This window comes from Oreochromis niloticus, linkage group LG7 (genome assembly GCF_001858045.2).
Source record: "Oreochromis niloticus isolate F11D_XX linkage group LG7, O_niloticus_UMD_NMBU, whole genome shotgun sequence".
NCBI lineage: Eukaryota > Metazoa > Chordata > Actinopteri > Cichliformes > Cichlidae > Oreochromis > Oreochromis niloticus.
The window spans coordinates 3,201,732-3,223,828 of NC_031972.2; the positions used below are offsets into that span (position 1 = coordinate 3,201,732).

At 41.8% G+C, this 22,097-nt stretch overlaps 2 protein-coding genes and 1 long non-coding RNA gene across 6 annotated transcripts in view; 1 reads left to right on the forward strand and 2 right to left on the reverse strand.

Moving 5' to 3' along the window:
- The window catches only part of ces3 (carboxylesterase 3), a 71,735-nt gene that overhangs the window by 23,501 nt on the left and 26,137 nt on the right, over nt 1-22,097 (reverse strand). The window lies entirely within an intron of this gene.
- Nucleotides 4,492-21,604, reverse strand: LOC109194241 (solute carrier family 13 member 1). The gene is made up of 15 exons (XM_019360867.2): nt 21,450-21,604; nt 19,691-19,819; nt 19,139-19,275; nt 18,885-19,051; nt 18,618-18,657; nt 18,412-18,493; nt 18,127-18,293; nt 17,368-17,487; nt 9,970-10,068; nt 8,477-8,578; nt 7,619-7,710; nt 7,194-7,288; nt 6,202-6,363; nt 4,842-4,979; nt 4,492-4,738 (listed from the first exon to the last, which is right to left on the reverse strand). The coding sequence occupies exons 1-15, from the start codon at nt 21,567-21,569 to the stop codon at nt 4,604-4,606; spliced, it is 1,785 nt and encodes a 594-aa protein (XP_019216412.1). The 5' UTR covers nt 21,570-21,604; the 3' UTR covers nt 4,492-4,603.
- On the forward strand, nt 14,808-15,925 carry LOC109202769 (uncharacterized). Its single transcript, XR_002062696.2, has 2 exons — nt 14,808-15,241; nt 15,419-15,925. It is a non-coding gene; the product is annotated as an uncharacterized LOC109202769 (long non-coding RNA).

Genomic DNA, 22,097 nt, shown 5'->3' on the forward strand with positions numbered 1-22,097 from the left:
TAATCAGGCCCCATCTTATCTTAATGACCTTGTAGTACCATATCACCCTATTAGAGCACTTCGCTCTCACACTGCAGGCCTACTTGTTGTTCCTAGAGTATTTAAAAGTAGAATGGGAGGCAGAGCCTTCAGTTTTCAGGCCCCTCTTCTGTGGAACCAGCTTCCAGTTTGGATTCGGGAGACAGACACTATCTCTACTTTCAAGATTAGGCTTCAAACTTTCCTTTTTGCTAAAGCATATAGTTAGGGCTGGACCAGGTGACCCTGAATCCTCCCTTAGTTATGCTGCAATAGACGTAGGCTGCCGGGGATTCCCATGATGCATTGAGTTTTTCCTTTCCAGTCACCTTTCTCACTCACTATGTGTTAACAGACCTCTCTGCATTGAATCATATCTGTTATTAATCTCTGTCTCTCTTCCACAGCATGTCTTTATCCTGTCTTCCTTCTCTCACCCCAACCGGTCGCAGCAGATGGCCCCGCCCCTCCCTGAGCCTGGTTCTGCCGGAGGTTTCTTCCTGTTAAAAGGGAGTTTTTCCTTCCCACAGTCGCCAAAGTGCTTGCTCATAGGGGGGTCATATGATTGTTGGGTTTTTCTCTGTACTTATGAAGCGCCTTGAGGCGACTTCTGTTGTGATTTGGCGCTATATAAATAAAATTGAATTGAATTGAATTAAAAGCAGACACCACAAACACACTGATGCGAACAGAAGAGCAAACCTTTATTTTTGGTCAAAGACAAAGTTCATAAACACAGAAATCCACGAGAACGAAACAGCACATCTTTAACTTACAGAGAAAACAAAATGTAGAAACCAACACACTGTGGACTGAAGGAATAAATACACAAAGGCTGATAAGGGGAATGGGGAACAGGTGGGTAAATAAAAAAAACCCAAGACAAAGGAAGTAAAACTAAATCCAACACACAAAACACAAAAAATACTAGCAAATTAAAATGGGAAGTAGCATAACACAGAGACAGAGGGTGCATTCCAAATGTTTCTGCTATCTCCTATTCCGAACCTCTTTCCTTGCGAATGACTCATAAGAGGAAAAGAGAAGAGCAGTGTGCTGAGAACTGGAACAGCCTTACACTAGTCTCTCCTACAGCGTGACATCTGTTATGTTGTAATGACAATGTGCAGAAGATGGACCACAAAGCTCTCATCGTACTTCACCACAGCGCTCTCTGACCCCGTTGTTTTATAGAGGTCATATAAATGAGAACAGCCTGTGGAAAAATATCGCTTCAGTGCAAAGGTTGGAATTGTAAACAAGAAGGAACATGTAGGTCCAGATTTACTGAAACCTGCAGCAGCTGAATTCCTTCTTTTGAGCTTAAAAAGCTGCTGGATTTATTACAGAGGCTGTGTGTTGTTGGTGTTGTGACTGAAAGCTGTTAACAGGAATATTTTGGCAGCTGGCCTTGTAGCACATGTATTTGTAAAAATTTCACTTTTAGGTGGAGAATGTTTAAATGAGTCACAGAAATGAGAATTAAAAGGTCTGTGACACAGAATTTACTGCAAATTGAGGAAAAAAAATGTGGTGTCAGTACTTGGAGAGTTTATTTTTAGGAGGAGGAGATGTTATCAGAGTCCACAATTGGTACTTTGCATGGATGAACTTTGGCTCTGTCCTAAAATTCTTGGCTCCTCACTGACACACTTTTAATGAAACAAAGCAGAAATACACTGAAATGAGCTGAATCTGTAACAAATAAAGGAGTCATTGTGTTAGGTTAATGCCTCAATGCTACAATGTGCTATGAAAATTAAAAACACGTGTGCATACAGGCACGTTTCGCAGTAGCATAGTAAAGGGGACGGTTCGTAATTTGATGGTGAACAGTGTTTTGTGTTGTTCTGCACGTCGCACAGGTCACCTTTTCACACAGATTTCAGGTTTATAGGGTGGAACAGTTTATAATGATGCAGCCCTTGAGTAAGCCAACACCTCTGGTCCAACCTAACATCAGCGCCTGTGCTGATTGGTCCGACAAACTCAACAAGGTTCAGCAGTTGGCACCTGTCTCAGATACAAAGTCAGGTTGGTGAATCACAGGCTGTCACTGCTTCCAAAGTGCTTCCTAGAATGACAACATTTCTTAAAGTTATTGGGAAGATCAGTGCAAACAGGAAATCATGCAGCTGCTCAGAGTGATGTCAGGCTGCAGAATGGTTGCTCTCTTTTTTCCCTCTGAAATGGTGCATGTGTGGCGGTGAGTAACCATGGTTACAGGTTGATGCTGTAAAACTCTCATGATCCCCAGTAAAAGATCTCAGATTATTATATCCATGCAAAACCAAGACTGCACTCTGATACTGAGACCTTCTTTAGAAAAAGGAAACAGTATGTATTACTGTTCCAACCTTAATAATTAGTGAATCCATCAAAGATAATATCTGCTTGTGTCACTAATGTTATGAATCTTTCATTTGAGTGCATGCTGTGTAATTTCCCCTGTTTACATTTTGTTGTGCTGTTTAAAAATATGCATGTCTGTGTATTCAATGCATGCCATAAGAAGAAGATGATGACAGAGGTTCCATGTTCACTGAGGATCAGTGAAGTCCAGTGGATGTTTGAAGACACTAAACAGAATGTGTATGTGAATACAATGCAATCACAAAAACAGTGTAAAATGAGAGCTATAATTAAAATGCTCAAAAAACAAAGTACTGCAAAATAAGATGTAAAATATAAATTAACAATAATAATCTATCTATCTATCTATCTATCTATCTATCTGTATATAGATATATATATATATATATGTATATATGTATATGTGTATATATATATATGTATATTGCCACTATGTCTTCCCTGCGTTCCATGTGTGTCCTTTAGTTACTCTTGTCTCCGTGATCCATGTTCCCATGTCTGTTTCTTCCCTGGTCCCAGTGGGGGTGTGTCCAAATTCATAGGCTGCATCCTCCTGAGGACTGATTTAGTCAGGAACAAATAAAACACTGAAAAAAGCCAAACAATAAAATTTTTAGGTTATCTAAGTGACTTATATATCATGTTTACCCTGAGTAGACCGTGAGGGTTTGAAAACGATGTGCCGCGAGTTCACTGTTCTCGCCGGCTCTAGTGACCCGCGAGCTCCCGGTCAGCTATTGAGCTGGTGGGTAACAGATGTCTCAGAAAACGTCAGAGCACTTTTGCAAATATGTGATGTCTTGATAAACCAAGCAGACATTTGAAGTTTACAGAGCTACATTTCGCCTAAAAATATCTTAAAAGTTTATTTTGTGACCCAGAAAGAGGAATAAGAGTAATATTAAAACTAAGTAGCTCCCGCCATTGTTGGAAACTGGAATTGGCTTGGCCACGCTATGAATTCTGGGATATGGTGGGCCACGAAGGATACACCCGACCCATCCTTCGAATCTGGGGAAAAGGAGGACGCATTTGTCGGCTGCATTTGGAGGAGTCTACGAATTTGGACAGCCTTCGTCACGTCGCTGTGACATAATCAGCCTACAAATGAGGCCTCAGGAGGATGCAGCCTATGAATTTGGACGCCCCCAGTGTCTAACCCGCGTCTCAGTGCATCTCATGTTTCCTGTTTTATTTTTATAGTTCCTTGTACTGCGTTCAGGGTATTCAGTTTTGCTTATTCCCTGTCTCGTTATGCTTGATCTCTCCCAGTGATCAAATGTGATCTGTTCCCCGTGTGCTTCCGCTTACCTCATTACCCCTCTGTGTATTTAAGCCCTTTGTCTTCCTCTGCTTATTGTTGCTGTGTGAGTTTCTCTGTGTTTCTGGTTTCCCCTCGTTCCTAGTTCCCTAGTTTGTCAGTTCCTCGTCCAGGTTTTCCTTTCCATGGTTGTAATGTTTAAGTTTTGCACAAAAAGCTGCTTCCTTCAGTTTACCCTTTTGTTTCGAGTCCTGCATTTCGGTCCTCATCCTGCCTGCCGCAGCATTATGGTAACAAACTGGAAAAACTCAAATTGCTTTTATTGTTTTTTCCAGTAAGATTCTGCGACATCAACCTTTAGTTAGCACAAAATTTTATATTAATTTACCTATAAAATATAGTAAATGACTTTAAAAAGGTGCCGTGAAGTGCAAATCCAAAGGTTTTCAGGGCTGGGCTAAGCCTCCATTGCTTTAAGATCCTAGCAACATCCCTGCTAAAGAGAAATCTTTTACTTCCAATCCTTTGAATGCAAAATGACTCCGGGTGGCAGCAAAGAGCTCATTCTCTTCTCTGCTAAGCTACAGTCTGAGAATATTTGAGGGGGATTTTTAGGAGGATGTCTCATCCTGACTTTTGAAAAACAGTGGAGTTATGATAGAGCACATGGGTCTGCACATGAGATTTGCTGACAAAATGACTTCTTTAAATGTTTTTTGTTGGCAACCAGGTTTACGGCGACTGCAGCACCGAAACAGGGGCTCCTAAATGTTTACCTGTTGGTGGAGAGGAAGCAGTAACACCACTAAAGAGCAATGAATACACTCTTTCAACTTTGGGTTAGTTAAAGCACATTAATCTATTTCTTAAGAGTCAAACTCGGGAGCCTTTTTTGAGTCTCTTTCAGGATTCAGAGTCTGACCACTGAAAACTAAGCCCCAAGTCCACTCATCAAGGCGTTGTGGAGTTGAAGGTCGGTGCCCAGTCGGGGTACGTATCCAGCGAGAACAAAGGAATTCCCCAAGTTGCTATGGCCAGCAGGACAGCGAGGACTCCAATCATGTTGACGCCAAGCCCCGCCTTAACCTGCAGCAGACATGATCAGATTTTTCTTGTGAATTATGGCCAGCATACATTTAGTGAGAGTTATTTCTAGTTGCTGCCTCTCTTTTCTTATGACAGAACTCACCATATCTAGGGTGGTAAAGTGTCCATAGCCATACACCACAGCACCTGGTGGGTTGGACACTGGCAGGAGGAAGGAGAAGGATGTGCATAGGGTGGCGGGGATCAGGATATACAAAGGGTTGACATGTATGGCCTCAGCCTGAAGCGAGAACAATCTCTCATAAATATTTCACACATTAGTGAAATTAAATGACAATCATTAGTTTTTCTTTTATTCACATTCATTCAAAGGATTAAGAGGGGCCAATATGTATTTAGATTTGAATGTAACGTCTGTTTAAACGCATTCCTGTGATTATTATAACAAGTATACAAATGAGTGGTTTGAATTGACCAGAGGAACGTGCTCAAGGCCAACATACAGAGGCACCATCTTCTTCTGGAGGTCAGCAATGAGGGTTGAATCTCTCAGCCAACCCAGAGATCTGTCCCTTAAAAAAGCTAAATGAGTAAGTTCTGCACACTTCCTGGAGAAACCCCTCCCTACTTATGGGGGGTCAGAAGGACTTGAGACAGAACTGTGAAAAGAGTTGTTAGCCTTGATGTGGTGGTCTCTTTTGCTGTAAGTTCCATATGCTCTGTTTTATGTGGAAACAAAATCTTAAAGCTCATAAACAGTACAAACTGCAGCTAAAGCAAAACACTGAAACAGCAGAACGACTCAGATGTCACAGCGGTTTCTTTTTAAGGATCAAAAAAGCTGAATTTATCAGACTGAAAGCACTGATGAGGTCAGGACTGAGGAGACATGAGAGGAATCTTGAAGACAGGTCTCTGCATAGTCTTAGCACTCGAGTACGTAAATTAATGCTTGAACTGGAGGCCGACCTCACGCTAAGTTGATGCTAATGAAGAAGTTAAAGAATTTACAGGCATCAAATAACATTTAGGCTTAACAAATGAAAAAGCAGATTCTGAAGAAAATGAATCAAATGGAAGCTGTAACCACACAGTTTTACTTATTTTTCAGAGTTATTTTTCACTCATTTGGCTCTAGTGCTGGATTTGACGGTGAAACAGGGAACAACACGCAGGAAAGGCCCAGACCAACTGATTTCTAAAGAGCTCATTAATGCAACATGAGTATAAAATTGCTGCTTATCCCTTCCGTGTTGTATTTGTCGGGAGAAGCCAATCAGAAGAAAGTAGACTAAAAGGGAGTGGATTTAAACGGTTTGTTTCAACCAGACCATAAACGGAGGAACTACTCCACAGCCCAGTGTAAGATAAATAATGATTATTTTAAGTACTGCAGTAAAGTCCAAGAATAAAATACTGAGCTGAAAATGAGCTGAACAGGTTATCTAACAGTAATTCTCAGCATTTAGTCGGATCTGTACAGTATAACACACTGAACTAACCAGAGGAGAGAGAATGGGGAGGAAGATGGTGATGGTGGCAGCATTGCTGGCCACTTCTGTCAGTGTGGTGGTAAGGAGGCAGGCCACTGTGACTGTGGCTAAGACCGGGAGGTCACCCAGAGGTGTCATCAGCCTGGCCAGCCATAAAGAGAGACCTGACTCCTGCACACACAAACAAACACACATGTTAAGTGTACAGCAGATTTTATACAAGCTTTATGTACCATTATATCAACCACTGGTTTCTGAAGGGCCAGTTTGAAGATTTGAGATGACGTTTGTGGACATATGACCAGATGCAATGAAGACAGGCTGGTCTGACTGTGAAACCATTTCTTCATTAATTAATGATTTCAATGTAGACAAATTGCCAGTGGACAATGCATAATTAGCCATACCATGGCTAATTGTGCATTCTAAAATTCAAAAATTCACAAAAAAGACTTTTTTGTTCAGTTTCAGTCTAAATGAGTGACTGAGCCCATAAACTGAGCGGCAAAGTGCTTACAGAGGGCAATTCAAAGAGAAGGTTTTTCCACTGACTTCTGAAGGTCCTAAAGTCTTTTTACAACCACAATCGGTTGGCCTATATCTTTATCTATCTCTATATCTGTCGCTGTTTATCTCTAGAGATAGAGATAGACAGAGATATAATTGAAGTACACTCAAAACTATATTTGGTTTTGGTTTATTTGAGTGTACTTATGGTTTAACTCTAAGCTAAACAATCTTCTGATCCTTTTTTTATTTCCCGCTTTTCAATAATCTTTCTGATTGTGAGCACTGACTGAAAACAATGTTGACACAATCAGGGGAGTAGTCCAGTTAAGTTGATAGAAGGTAAAGTTGTTGTAATCCCCAATGATCTACACCAGAGAGCTGTTTTTTGTCTGGACCTGAGATTTTTTTGTGTTAACTGTGAAAACCAAATTTATTCTTGGTCTGCAGGAGGAAACTGTTCTGAATGTATTGTGATTTGTATTTCAGCATACCTCTGCACCTTTAGCCAGGGCAAAGCCTCCACTAACCATCAGGGCAACTTGCCACGGCATGGAGGCCTGAAACTCTTTCCAGGAAATCATGGACTCTGAATTGAGAGAGAAAAACATATTTATTGGGACTGATGGGACAGATGCTGAAAAACAGACATTCAGAACCTCTCTGAGGTTTAAATGAGTCTTAATAATTTACTGATTTTAGGCATTCACTAAATTCATTTCTGTGCAGCTTAAAGTTTGTTTGTTTTTTATGTAAAAGCTTGATATGCACAGGAAGAAATAACCAAAGCAGTCAGATTAATGTAGTGTAGGAAAACTGCATTAAGAAGAATTAAGAAAAACAAAACCTGGTGCCCTTTGAGTACTTGTGTTAGCCTTCAACATCCGACTAACCAACACGCCACATTCCACACATTTACCGTATTTTCTGGAGGGTCCGTGAGAAGGTACAATGAAGAGGAGGACACCCAGCACCAGAGCCACAGTGGCATCTGTGATGTAGTTTGATTTACTGAAAAACAAACAAAGTGATCAGGTGGGTCATGGTTCATTGCTGCTGCGATGAATCATAAATATCTGTGTTTCCCGAAGAATCTGGTCTGGTCTTTTTCATTCTATCAAGAAATTACATGGAAAGACCAAAACCAACAATAAGGTGGCTCCCTGAGTCTATTGGTTCCTACTGAAACTGACTCCCAGATAAACTTCTCTTTATTAAAAAAGTTCTTTCCTACAACAGCTGGTAACTCTGGCTCTTTGCATGCATTAAAACAAGAGGAAATGATGCATATTTTTAGCAGTGTAAGAATTATCATGTTGCTTTTGGAAGAGGTGGAATTTTTCCTCTGGAAATTAAAATTAAAAATGATACTACATTTAAGAGTCTATTTGCTTCAAGGTTGTCTATACACGAATGTGCATCTGAACCACGATTTTTTTTCCTTGACATTCATGGGGTTGTGCACCAATTTTCAAGCATCAGGAGGGGAGCTCTACTTCTCCAGAAACACCTGAAGAGAGCATTCAGCCGAAGGCTTCCATATCTCCGTTTCAAGTTCAAGTCTGAGTTCGCAGAGATCCAGAACAAATAGTAGGATTGTGACCTCTACAGAATGATCTATAGCAGGAGTGCTGCCAAAGGACACTGGACAAAATTAAACTTCTGCTCTTTTTTGTTGTTTTTTCAATGGAAAAAATAGAGGGCTTTAACATCATACCTTGCTATTGGGAATAAGTTTGAATTACTTCCAAGAAAACAAAAGAAGGTTGTGACTCACTGAGGGAAGAGGGAAGCCCAGCCGGGTATAAAACCTGGAGATCTGGTCAACCACAACAAAACCATCACCACAAAAACCACCCCAGTGAAGATCTCCTGAGAACTGGGGAAAGGGAATGAATGAATGGGTGAATAGATAAATTATCATAGGAATGTTTTTCTGTCAATAACTGATCAACAAGTAAATCAATGATCAATCAATCAATCAATGATGCCTTGTCATGCTGAAAGTGCACCACAAAACAAGTAAATAAATAAATATATTTATTCTGAATTAATTCAAAAAAGAAAAGAAAAACACTGAAAACTTTGCTGTGAAGGTTTTTCAGCAGAAGAACGCTTCAGGCAACCTTCTGGAGACCCTTAGTCATTCTGGACTAGGCAGGTTCTCCCAATAACAGTCCAAATAAGGGGTTAAAAAAATGGGGTAAACATTTATATTCTGATGAGTTTTACCATGTGTATTAACAGAAGTGTTTTAGATAATACATATATAGTTTAATTTTTATGTTTCTTTTTAATTGAAAATACTGAAAACACTGATGAATGACCATTTAACTGCCTCTTTCTAATATTTGAGGTCAGTGAATAGATGAATAGATAAATGAGTATATTTATGCCTGACAGCAGTAATGATCACACATGAATGAATAAATGATCAAACTGATTACTTTGATGAATAAATGAGTGTGTAAATCAGGGGTCCCCAATCCCAGTCCACGAGGGCAGGTTTTAGATGTGTCCTTGATCCATCACAGCTGATTCAAATTGATAAATTATCGTAGTTTTCGGGTCATAAGCCGCTACTTTTTTCCCACACTGTGAACACTGCGGCTTATACTGACGTGCAGCTAATGCATTTTTTTTTTCATGCAGCTAAAAACATTTTGCCTGGTAACAGTGGACCAATCAAAATGATAAGTAGTGTATATACGGTATATATTTGTATCGGTTGTTAAAAGACGTTGTAATGTTGTTTGTGCACTGTTCCGTAAAAAAAACATAAGCAACGTAATTTGTGTGTTACCGATACGTACGTATACTTAAAGGTAGCCGTGTTACAGACGCTGTTCGAGGAAAAAAAGCATTTGCAGTATGTATTTTTGTATGTTACCATAACGTTTATGTTACCATGTTTATGTTACCTTACGGATTAAATTAAATGTTAAAAATCCTCACGTGTAATATTTCTGCGTAAATATCTCATATTACAAGTGAAACGCATACGGCTTAAAATCCGGTGCGGCCTGTACAAGTACAGAATTGATTTTCTTTCTACAATTAGAGCATGCGGCTTTTAATCAGGTGTGCTCTGTAGTCTGCGATTTACGGTACCTTCTCAACATGTCCTGAAGTTCTCCAGAGGCCTGGTAATGAACTAATCATGTGATTCAGGTGTGTTGACCCAGGGTGAGATCTAAAACCTGTAGGGACACTGGACCTCACGGACTGGGATTGGGGACCCCTGGTGTAAATGAATGAATGAGAGCTCACCTAATGGCTCCCAGCTTCTTGTACTCGTCTTCGAGCACCTTTTTCACGGCCTTCTCTCTCTCAGACTGCTGTCCCCGACACTGCCACAGGAACTTGAAGCTGCGTGTGACAGTGTGTGTATGTGCGTGTGTGTGTGTGTGTGTGTGTGTGTGTGTGTGTGTGAGAGAGAGAGAGAGAGGGAGAGAGAGAGAGAGAATGCCCACACTGAATTTAATGACTCACTGTGTTTGGTTAAAAGTACAGACAGATAATGAAGAAATAATTATATATTTACATAGTTGTGAAAATATATAAATTACAACCAAGTTGTTCAAATATTCATTGGGTCTGAATTTTACTTTCACGAGCTGGGACCACATCCAGCACATCCTGGGACCGTGAACTGATGCTGTGGTTTGGAGAAGGCCTTGGAGGGGACTAACAGCGGCTCCTGGGCCAGGCAGATCACCAAAGATGGCTTCCCTTAGCAGAAGTGAAGATTGGGCATTGCGAAGGTCTTGGAGATTGTTGAGAATGTATAACTAGTAGGCTTGTGACTACCATTGGCCCATGAGCTTGATTAAGTGGTGGGGAATTCCTTTGCGGGAGGCAGAATTTTTTGAAGTAAAATATTGAAAAGGGGGCTGCCCAATTGGTTGGTTTTGCTTCATTTGAGGAAGAAGATGAGGCACTCTTCAGAGACTGGGTGGAGGTCGCTTAAACTGGGATGAAGATCTGGATGGAATTTTGTCGATGAGGAGGTCAATTCTGAACGTAGGAACCCAAAGAAGGCAAGCAGGAACATAGCGTCGAGTGTGCGTGCCAGGAAGTAGTCACTGTACTTCAGCCAGAGTGTGGAAATGCAGCGATAAAAACGGCATGGGGTAGCAGTGGGAGCCTGATGTTGGAGACCTTTGATGAGGCACGTCTTTATCGTGGGAATTTTAATGCCCAGGAATTGGAATGCAAAAGATACATAACTGATTTCTTGTCTTCAGGAGGGGAAAGCGGTGCAGAAGACATCTCTGTATAGTGAAACTCAAGCAGAGTAAGCTCTTTGCCCAAGAGGGGCCCGGACCGCACATATGGTGGGACCGTTGTGGGTGTCGATGGACACAGAGCAGAGGCCCTGGCAGATGTCCTACTGGGAGACTTCCATGCTAATGTGGGCAATGACAGTGACACCTGGAGGGGCGTGATTGGGAGGAACGGCCTTCCGGGTCTGAACCTGAGTGGTATTTCGTTGTTCGACTTCTGTGCGAGTGTCCATGAGTGCACGTGGCACCAGGACGCTCTACGCTGCAGATCAATAATCAATTTTGTAATCGTATCACCTGCGGCCATACATTCTGGACACTCGGGTAAAAAGAGAGGCTGAGCTGTCAACTGATCACCACCTGGTGGTGAGTTGGATCAGGTGGCGGGGAGGATGCTGGACAGACCTGGTGCATCCAAATGTATAGTGAATTTGCGCTGGGAACGCCTGGCAGAGGCCAGATGTCCACGAGATCTTCAACGCACACTCTGGCAGAGCTTCAACAGCATTCCTGAGGGAGACTGGGGACATTGAGTCCGAATGGACCATGTTCAGCACCTCCACTGCTTAAGCCGCTGCACTGAGCTGTGTCTGCAAGGTGGTTGGTGCCTGTCGTGGTTGTAACCTCAAAACCAAATGTGGACACAAGACGTGAAGGGAGCCATGAGACTGAAGAAGGAGGCCAATCGGGCTTGGTTAGCCTGTGGGACTTCGGAGGCAGTTGATAGGTTTCAACAGACCAAGCGCAACACGGCTCTGGCAGTGGCTGAAGCAAAAACACGGGTGTGAGTTCGGAGAGGCCATGGAAAAAGACTTTCTCAAGTCTGTCTCAGAGAGATTCTGGCAAACCGTAAGGTGAGGATGGCTGTATGTACCAAACACATTGAACTGTTAGCGCTCGGTCTTCGACCGTATTATTTACCGCTAGAGTTTTCCCTCGCCATAATCGTCATTGTTTACATTGCCCCTGACGCTAACGCGGTTCAGGCTTATGACGTCATCAGCTCTGCCTCTGCGTTTGTGGCTATAACGGGCGATTTTAACCACACGAACCTCTCCACTGTTCTACCTACATTCAAGCAGTATGTGGACTGCAAAACAAGAGACATTAAAACACTGGACCTGTTTTATGCCAATGCTACCGAGGCATACACCTCCAGCCCTCTCCTTCCTCTGGGCAGGGCTGATCACAACCTGGTCTACCTCCAGCCCCTTTACAGACCTGCCTTTCAGAGACAACCTGCAGCCATAAAAACAGTTACAACATAGACAAGGGAGTCGGAAGAGACTCTGCAGGGATGCTTTGAGTCAACGGACTGGGATGTTCTTTGTGATTCTCATCAGGACAATATTGACAATCTGACAGGCTGTGTTACAGACTATATCAACTTCTGTGTGGACACTGTGGTTCCCCAAAAAAACCATTCTGTGCTTCCCCAACACTAAGCCCTGGGTTACCAAAGACATCAAAGCAACTCTGAACAAGAAAAAAAGAGCTTTCAGAAACGGTGACAGAGATCAGCTGAAACTGGTGCAGAAGGAGCTGAAAGCCAAGATTGCAGAGGGTAAAGAGTCCTACAGACAGAGGCTGGAAAACAGACTGCAGGAAAACAACACCGGGGATGTGTGCAATTCAATACGGGCCATTACTGGCCTGAGACAAAAGAGAGGTGTTGGGATGGATGGGGACGTCAGATAAAACGTCAGAAGTGCTAACAACGATATTCTGTTGGTTTTTGGTTTTTTGCCCTTTTTCCCCGTCCCTCTTCCCCGCTGTTTTTCTTTCCCTCTTTCTTTCTCCCCTTTCCTTCCCCCAGTCAAGTCTGTCCCGTATTCAGCAAGTGAAAATAAAATAAACAATAAAAGGTGAATCAAATAACCATTACGGCAAGGCTGGGATGGTCCATTTGGTAAAGTAAATCCGTTGGGCATCTTTCTTCGCCTTTAGACAATAATTCTGATGGCAAAAGAACCAAACGGGACAGGTTAAAAAAAAAAAAAAAGAAAAGAAAAAAAAAGAAGTGCTAACAACCTAAATCTGCACTTCAATAGGTTTGACTGCCTGGGGTCTCCTGTCTCCACACTCAGCTCTTCCCATCTCTCACCCTGTCCCTCTCAGCAGATGACATCAAAAGAGAATTGGGCAGACTCCACTCCAGTAAAGCTGCTGGCCCTGATGGTGTCAGTCCCAGGGCCCTCAGGTGCTGTGCTTCCCAGCTGTCTGGAGTTCTACAACGGATCTTCAACATGAGTCTGGAACTGCAGAGGGTCCCATCACTCTGGAAGACATCCTGCCTGGTTCCTGTCGCTAAAAAGATCAACCCGTTGACCCTTGGTGACTACAGGCCAGTGGCTCTGACCTCACATGTCATGAAGACGCTAGAGAGACTCATCCTGAGACATCTGCGTCTGCTGGTGGAGCCCTGGCTGGACCCCCTGCAGTTTGCTTATCAACCTCGTATCGGCGTGGAGGATGCCATCATCTACCTGCTGGACCAGGTTTATTCTCACCTGGACATTGTTGGGAGCACTGTGAGGGTCATATTCTTTGACTTTTCTGGTGCTTTTAACACGATCAAACTATCACTGCTGGGGAATAAGCTCACGGAAATGCAGGTGGACGCCCCACTGGCAGGTTGGAACAAGTCGACCACAGCATGTCCGACTGAAGAGCTGCCACTCAGATAACATCCTGAGCAGCACAGGGGCACCGCAGGGGACGGTCCTATCACCCTTCCTCTTCACCCTCTACACATCTGACTTCAGATACAAGTCTCAGTCATGTCATCTGCAGAAATTCTCTGATGACTCTGCCATTGTGGGCTGTATCAGGGATGGACAGGAGGAAGAGCACAGGAGTGTGGTGGACAGCTTTGTTGAGTGGTGTGAACTAAACCACCTACAACTTAACATCACAAAGACAAAAGAACTGATTATGGACTTTAGGAAGCATTCTCCTCCTCCTAACCCTGTCACCATCAGAGGGGCTGATGTGGAGGTCGTTGAGGACTACCGGTACCTGGGGGTACACTTGGACTGTAAACTGCACTGGACCAAGAACACCAATGCTATCTTCAAAAAAGGGCAGAGTCGGATTTCCCTATTGAGGCGACTCAGGTCCTTCAATGTTGGTAGGAAAATGCTGACCATGTTCTATCACTCGGTGGTGGAGAGTGTTGTGTTTTTTGCAGCTGTGTGCTGGGGAAGTGGGGTGAAGACAGCTGATGCCAACAGGCTGAACAAACTGATTAAAAAGGCTGGTTCTGTACTGGGTGTCAGACTTGAGAACCTGGAGGAGGTGTCTGAGAGGAGAATGCTAAAAAAGCTTCTTTCTATCATGGACAACCCCTCCCACCCCATGCACGCCCCCATGATGGGCCATTGGAACAAACGCAGAAAAAGACTCATTGCCCCAAAATGCAGAACTGACCGCCACAGAAAATCCTTTGTACCGGTGGCAGTAAGACTGTACAACTCCTCCTCACTCTGTAGGTGAATTTCCTGAGACTTATACCAATGTTATTCTGTTCCCTTTCAGACCGTGCAATATCACCCAACAGTACCTTATTGAATATTTGTTTCATCTCCCCATCATACGCTGCTACTCCCTTTATTCAATTGCACAATAAATAAAAGTTATTTATTCTCCAGGATATAGTTATACTGTTACTTCGTTAGAGTTATTTGATACTATATTTTGCACTATCCTACTGTATATTACTGTATACTACTATTCTTTATTGTATATGTAGCCTGGTCTCAAATATCTATTTTAGACTCTACAGGTCAAAAGGATATAAATATTGTCATGTAGAGACTTTATTGTAAATATTTCATATGTGTTTAAAAGACAAAAAAAGAGTTCAAATGGTTAAAAATGTGTTTAAAATCACAATAAATAGAAGTCAATCATAATTTAAGTGTTCATGGAGTTATAAGTTACAAGAAATCCAAAGGTTTGTTATCTAATGTGAAACAAGGAAAACTCTGTATTGCTTCAAGTTGTTTTACGAGTTCATTTTGGGTTGTCAATCTTGTATTTTCTTTTATCCCATTGGTTGATGTAAACCTATTGTCCAATCAGATGTAGGGGAGGCGGGATCTAAGTGAGGCGGAAGGAAAAAACACTAACTAAGCTAGTGAGAGTCGGCAGCAGCACGTTACCGGAGGAGGTTGTGTATCAGAGCTAATAGTCAAAACAATAGCCGTGGATGCAGAGTCTACGTTCCTGTTATGGACTGTTTTACCCTGTGATGAGTGAGTACTGAATGTGGAGTTAGCATTGAGCTTAAACGGAATGTATAAGTGCTTAAAATGTATGATGCTAATCGCGAGTTAGCATGTTAGCATTTTAGCGCCTGTAATAGCTATGTATGCCGAGTATGTAAGCTACAGATTACTCTATGGAACTAAATAGTAATTTCTAATGCACAGTGGACCGAGAGGAATTCTCTGGACCCTTCTGCTGTGGATAGGATTTCCGTGTGTTTGTCCCAGTGTACTCAGCAGCCCGGGTATACCGCTAATTCCGACCACGTTGCCGAGTGGAGGCCGCATGGTCACCAACCGAGCCTGCCCCTCAGCTTGCCCTCGCACTTAGCCCAAAGGATTTGTGAGTAGACCTGAGCACGTGCGGTTTGTTTTCTGCTTGTTTATCAAGTGAAGCGGCCATTTGTGTTTTCTGGTCCAACGAGCCCGAGCAACGATCAGGCCTGCAACGGTTTCAGTGAATGAGCTCACAAAGGTTACAAATTTTGAACTGAACTCCATGGGAATATTTTGGATAAATGTGTTGTTTCTAAAACATTGACTGTGAATTGTGAAGAGAAAAAAGAAACATCCAATTGAATTGTAAGGAAACACTTAAGAACTTGGAATATTGTATTTTTATTTATTTAAATCATATTTTATTTTGACTAAATCTTACAATTTGAATTTAAAGTTTTGTGTGTCATAATTATTATTTACAGAGTTTATAAGAGATAAGGGTTACTAAAAAGGTAAAAAGAGGTTTAACATGTTAGATAAATTCATTATTCTTGGTGAAGATTAAACAGAACTCATTATTTTCACTAAGTGGAGGCACCGCCAACATTAAGATTTCTAAGTAAAAAGTTTAAAACTGGTTAGTTATTGTTTCTCCTGTTTACCAATAAGATTAAGTAACGTACCCAGGGCCCCGCTCATAGTACTAACACCACCTTAACCGAGGGTTAATCCTGAGCTACTTGAGTTGGGTGCTACATATATATTGTATATCTTATTCATCTGTTCCTCTGTCTCTCTTGCTGCTTTGAGCATGTACATGACAAAAGAATTTCCCTCTGGATAAATAAAGTTATTCTTATCTTATCTTAAAAGCGAATGTCTCGATTTACTGGTCTCACCTATGGTCACGAGCTGTGGGTAGTGACCATCGCGGATAAAAGCGTAGGAAATGGCCTTCCTCCGAAAGGTGGCTGGCCTCTCCCTTACAGATAGGGTGAGAAGTCCAGCCAGCCGGGAGGGGTTTAGAGTAGAACCGCTGCTCCTCCACATCAAAAGGAGCCAGTTGAGGTGGTTCGGACATCTGATAAGGATGCCTCCTGGGTGAGGTGTTCTGGGCATGTCCGACCAGGACGAGGCCCCGGGGGAGCCAGAGGACATGCTGGAGAGATTATATCTCTCGGCTGGCCTGGGAACGCCTTGGTGTTCCACGGACAAGCTGGGCGTAGTGGCCAGGCAGAGGGAATTCTGAGCTTCTCTGCTTAGGCTGCTGCCCCTGTGACCCGGCCCCGGATAAGCGGAAGGAGATGGATGGATTGATGGTTTGTTTGTTTTTTTGTGTGTGTTTTTATGGGGGTTGTTTTTGGCTCTCTTTAAAGGGTACTACAGTATATGCGTTGTATTTTAAAAGTTCAGTTAACAGTTTAGCTGATCTTCTAGCTGTTTCGACAGCTACCTGTAGTTGTGTGGTGGACTGGCCAACAGTAAACCTGTAGAATAAAAAACTTAAATACAGCACATTTAAGCTGCTTTAAATAGGCCCACAAAATATAATAAAAACTGTCAAACAGCATTTATGTTCTTTAGTTCCTTTTAGAGTTTGAGAGCAACCCAGCCGTGTTGAGTAACACTGTTGTATGTAGTCTCTGTTCATGGCATTTTTAACAAAGCACAAAAGCATAAATATGAAAACAAATGGTTCATCATCATCAAAACTGTAATAAATCTTCACAACAATAAAGACATAAATGTGATGTGATGAGACTTGCGCTAATTATTATTAGAAATCAGAACAGAATGATGAAACTGATAAAATAGAAGTGTGCAAAAAGAGTAGCCAGAATAGAATAACACTCATAGCAGGTGATTGGCTCTGCAGATGGTATGCTGACACTCACTCTGAGCCAATGAAGATCCAATACAGCCACAACCATGTCAGCAGCAGCATGATAACACTGATGGGCAGGCACAACAGGAGCCAGTTCGCAAAGTTGATGCTGTTGCAGTCTGGGTAAACCCTGAATGTAAAGACAGTGTTTGGAGAGCATTTAAAAACATTGTTTTTAAAGGAGCCTTTGAATCATTTAGTTCATTCTAGCTGTGCAGCAGACTGAATTAACCAAACATGAACGGCAAGCCTTCATTTGTACCTGTTCATGTTTCTAAAGTAGAATCACTTTAAAGCCTCTTTGTGCTGGTTTTTATCAAAGACTAAAAGAAAGATCATATTTGTGTTCATTAGATAGGGATTTGTGTTGGTGTGTAGGGCTGTAATTTGAGGTTTCTGATGTTAAATGGTAATTATGAGACAATATGTTTCAGGTCATTTTACAGAGAAACTTGAAAGTAATGAGTAGAAAAAACAAATTACTTTCTCTGTGGAGTAATTAAGTAACATACTGGATTAATTTTAGCTGTGTTCTGCGTAATAAGAGTGAAACATTACTTTGTTGAACAACAACCTTGAGTAAAACTTCATTACAACACAGAGGGGATATACCTCCAGCATGAGCAAACATTTGACCACACAGCGTGCAATTCATTTGCATGAACGTAATGTCTTTGATGTCCTGCCTTGTGATGGTGACTCTCAAAGTGCAGCCAATGAGAATCGATAAATTTTTATGAGTTCCTATCCCTACTTGTGAGACACTCACCGGTTGAGGTGCTCAGCGAATATGAGGTTAGGAGAGGTTCCGGGCAGCGTGGTGATGCCGCCAATGTTGGAGGAGTAGGCGATGCCGATGCACATGGCTTTGCATAGCATCCGGCCCTGTCGACATCCTGCGTCCCTATCGGAGGCCGTGGGTACGTTCTCTGCAGCCTGTAAGGCAAAATGGAGAGAGAAGCAGATTTAGTGGGAGTAGCAGAACATGTATGAGCACTGGAAAAAATATCAAAAGAATAATTTTATTCTGTGTTTGTTTGGTGCTTTTTTGCACCTCGTCTGCTGCAGGCTGAGACTCTGCTGGTATTTGAACAGAAGTGAAGGTTTCTGTGGGGACATCTGGCTGTGTGCTGTCACTGAGAGAGGAATAAGGGATTCAATTGCTCTTCATGCACGTCAGAAACAAAAACTTAGAACACCCTGAGGTACAGAACACAGAGGTACAGAGAGGGCAGCAGTGAATCCCCATGCTTCACATACCTCTGAGTTTCTTTATTTTTTGCAGTACAGTTGTTGATTTCTGGAAAAATGACAGATTATAGTCAGGGTCACGAGTTCCATCCTACTTTTTTCAACATGTATTTTGTTTTTAATACTTATATTTTTATTCTATTTTTTACATTCAGCACTTTGGTCAGTGCTCAATGGTTTTAAAAGTGGCTATAAGCTGAAAAACACACAGCTATCTCACACTTTTAATTATATTGTGTGCTTCAATAAAGCAAAGTAAACTCTCTGTGCAGGTACCGTCCAGCTCCAGGGTAGGGTTGTCTTCACCAGAGTATCCCTCTTCATGCGCCTTTAGAATCTGTTTGAGAACAGCATCTACGATGGGCATCACCATGGTAACCGCAGATACGTTTTGGACCCACATTGAGAGGAAGGCACAGCCGGACATGAATCCAAGCATCAACCTGAAGGAGACAGCAGTGGAGCCTTCACACTAAAATCTCAAAGAAATATAAAATTTGAATCCAGCAGCAGAGAAAGAAGATGCTCACCAAGCAGGGTTGACCCCCACCAAGGTGACGAGCCTCAGGGCGACTCTGCGGTGGAGGCCCCACTTCTCGATGGACGTGGCGAGGCAGACAACACCCACAAGCAGGAAGTGGAAGTTATTAAAATACTCCTTTGCCACCTAGAGGAGAAAAGGGATTTTAGAACAGACAGCTGCTATAGAGTAATTGAGGAAGAAGTGTAAAAATTGAAGAGCATTTTCTAATTTGAATTTGTGGCCAATGAATATGTTATACAGGGAGTTAACAAGTAACAGATAAACCAATTAAAAATACAGCTTTAAAAACTCACACATTCACTGGAAACTATTAAATAATTGGATGAGCACAAAGAATTGTTCTGAGCTTTAAATCATGCAGAGCAATAAATGCGGAAAACAGGGCTCTTTTTTATTTGTCAAAACAAACATGTTTAAGTAAGTGTTTCTTTTTCCACACGTAGGCACACGAGCAACACATGTGCTGCTGTGCATTCATAAAGAATAACAACCCCCAAGACGAAGAACACTTTGACCTCTGTAACTCTGATTGACTCACGCTGGAGGACGACATGATGCCACACAGGGGGAAGAGGATGGCGGGGAGCATGGCGGTCATGGACAGTGGAATCACCTCCGTTATCCAGTATATCGCCATCAGCAACAACACAAAGCCACATTGCGCCTCCTACAGGGAAAACACGATTACACACACACAGACAGACACGTCGATGACTGTAAATATTGATAAATAAAGTTCATTTTTATATAAACATAATGCAAAAATTAAAGGCAGCAGCTCGTCCACTAAGCCAGAGTCTCTCTCATCACTCAGCTGCTACCTTCAAACACCTTTAGGTAGTTACTTGGACTGAAGCGTTTTTTAATTTTACCTTCATTCCAGCAGTTATGGTTCTATTTTCTTTGCTTTTGCATTTGAAAATTCAACTGCAAAAACAAAGAAAATTCATGTGAACTGAACTTAACCAGAAACAACCAGATTTGCTTTTTCAGTTTTTTTTGTTTGTTTGTTTGTTTGTTTGTTTTGAATATCTGGAGCATCCGGTTGTGCATGAACATTTCCACCACCAGGCTTCACAGTTAGTGAAGGGTTCTGTCACATGCTGGGTCTCTGGCCAGTGTTTTGGGTATCGCACTGTCAAGTTCTGCTTACTAATAAATGTTTTCTGTTATGATTAGTAGTTTGTCTATTGATTTTCTCAGTCTTGATTTCTTGCAGTTACTTTGGTAGTTGATAGTTCCCTTCACTTCACACTCTTTTCCTTTGGTGTCCTTTCCTTACGCGGAGTTTACTTTTGTGTTGGAGTTTCTTTGTATGGTGATCAGATTTCGTTTGTGTCTTGTATTTAACGTTACTGTGATTGTGTCGATCTCATGCACCCATGTCTCTTTTCCTCACTAATATGTCGGCCTGAATCCTCCTCATTTTTTAAAAATAGTGGTCTCCCCCTTGTGCTTTGTCTCATCTTGTGTTTTCCCTCATGTGCTCCGTGTCAATTTATGGTGTGGATTTGATTTGCTGCTTTATTTCATGGACTTTATGCTTTTTGAACTCTCACATCACCCTCGATAAAGCTCCTCGGTCCTTAACCACAATTCTAGGTTCTCTTCAAACAATCTTCTTCTGATCTGTACTAAAAATATCAAATCTTACTATAGCCTGAAAAACAAAATCCCAATGGCAAGCTGTAGTTTTAAACTTTTTTTTTTTTTTTTTGCACTGCAAAGGCTTTCCCTTGACCTATTTCCTATGTCAGTCAAACTTCCTGTAATCTCATCTTGGGCTTAATTTGGAATCCTGAGTAATTTGTTAACTTAAATTGTAAAAACTGACCATGAGGCATCATTTTATGTGTTTTCATTTTATGAGTATATAAACTTTTATATACAGACAGTTTTAGAAAAGGATCAAGGGTCAACTAGCACTAAGCACAAAGGTCTGTTAGCGGTATTTATAGTGAGGGGAAACAGTCTAAAAGGGCTCAGAGTGCTCAGAGTAGAAAAAAGTATATTAGTACAAATTAATACCTGGCTGATAGGAAAGCAAATAAAGAGCCAATGTAAACGTAACAAAGCACAGAGACTGTTCAAATCATCACACAAACTCTACAATAACTATTAACTACTGAGATCATATCATAAAGTTTATGTGCCATACAATTAAAACTAGCAGTGGCAACATTTTTCACAATATGCAAATAATGATAGGGGCCGTTTAAAAACACTGATTAGTGCAACTTCATTGAAATGAAATTGTAATGGAGGGGATACAGTTCCCGTTATATTTGTGCACGCACCTTTGTTCCGATGACCAGAGGAAGAGGGAGCAGCAGCAGTGGCGTGAGGATGATCAGGAGAAGGCTGTGATAGTTCCACAGTGCTTGGCTCAGCTTCTTCAGCATCCTCCTGTCTCCCATCGTTTTCGTCTCTCCTGCTGGTTCCTGCTGTGACCCTGCAGTTATTCGGCTGTGATATGTTAGCGAGGGTAATGATTGACCGAGACTGAGAGGCTGGAAACCAGACTCGGGAAGTCCTCAAACTATTGGAGGCTTCATTTTATATTTCCATATCAGTTTTCCTGAGCAAAAGCTCATTAGTAACCGCTGGTTATCTCTCCACTAAGACAAAGGTCAGATGTTAATGTGACAAGGCTTTTCATTTATTTCAAGCGTGGTGCTGGAAAGGGACAATGTTAGTAGTTTCTCTGGAATTACAAATGTGTTTAACACTGAAATCATTTTTCACATTTAAAGGAAGTATACTGATGAATTTCACAAAACATTTATATGTGTCTGTGGTGTGTACTCCATGTAACATTGTGAGTTATTAATGCTAACATTTCTTATTCTTCCCTTTGACTTTGTGACAGACTCTGACATAAGAACCAAAATATAAAGGATGCAAAGATACTTACTGACAATATTTTTTTTATTAAAGTGCACATA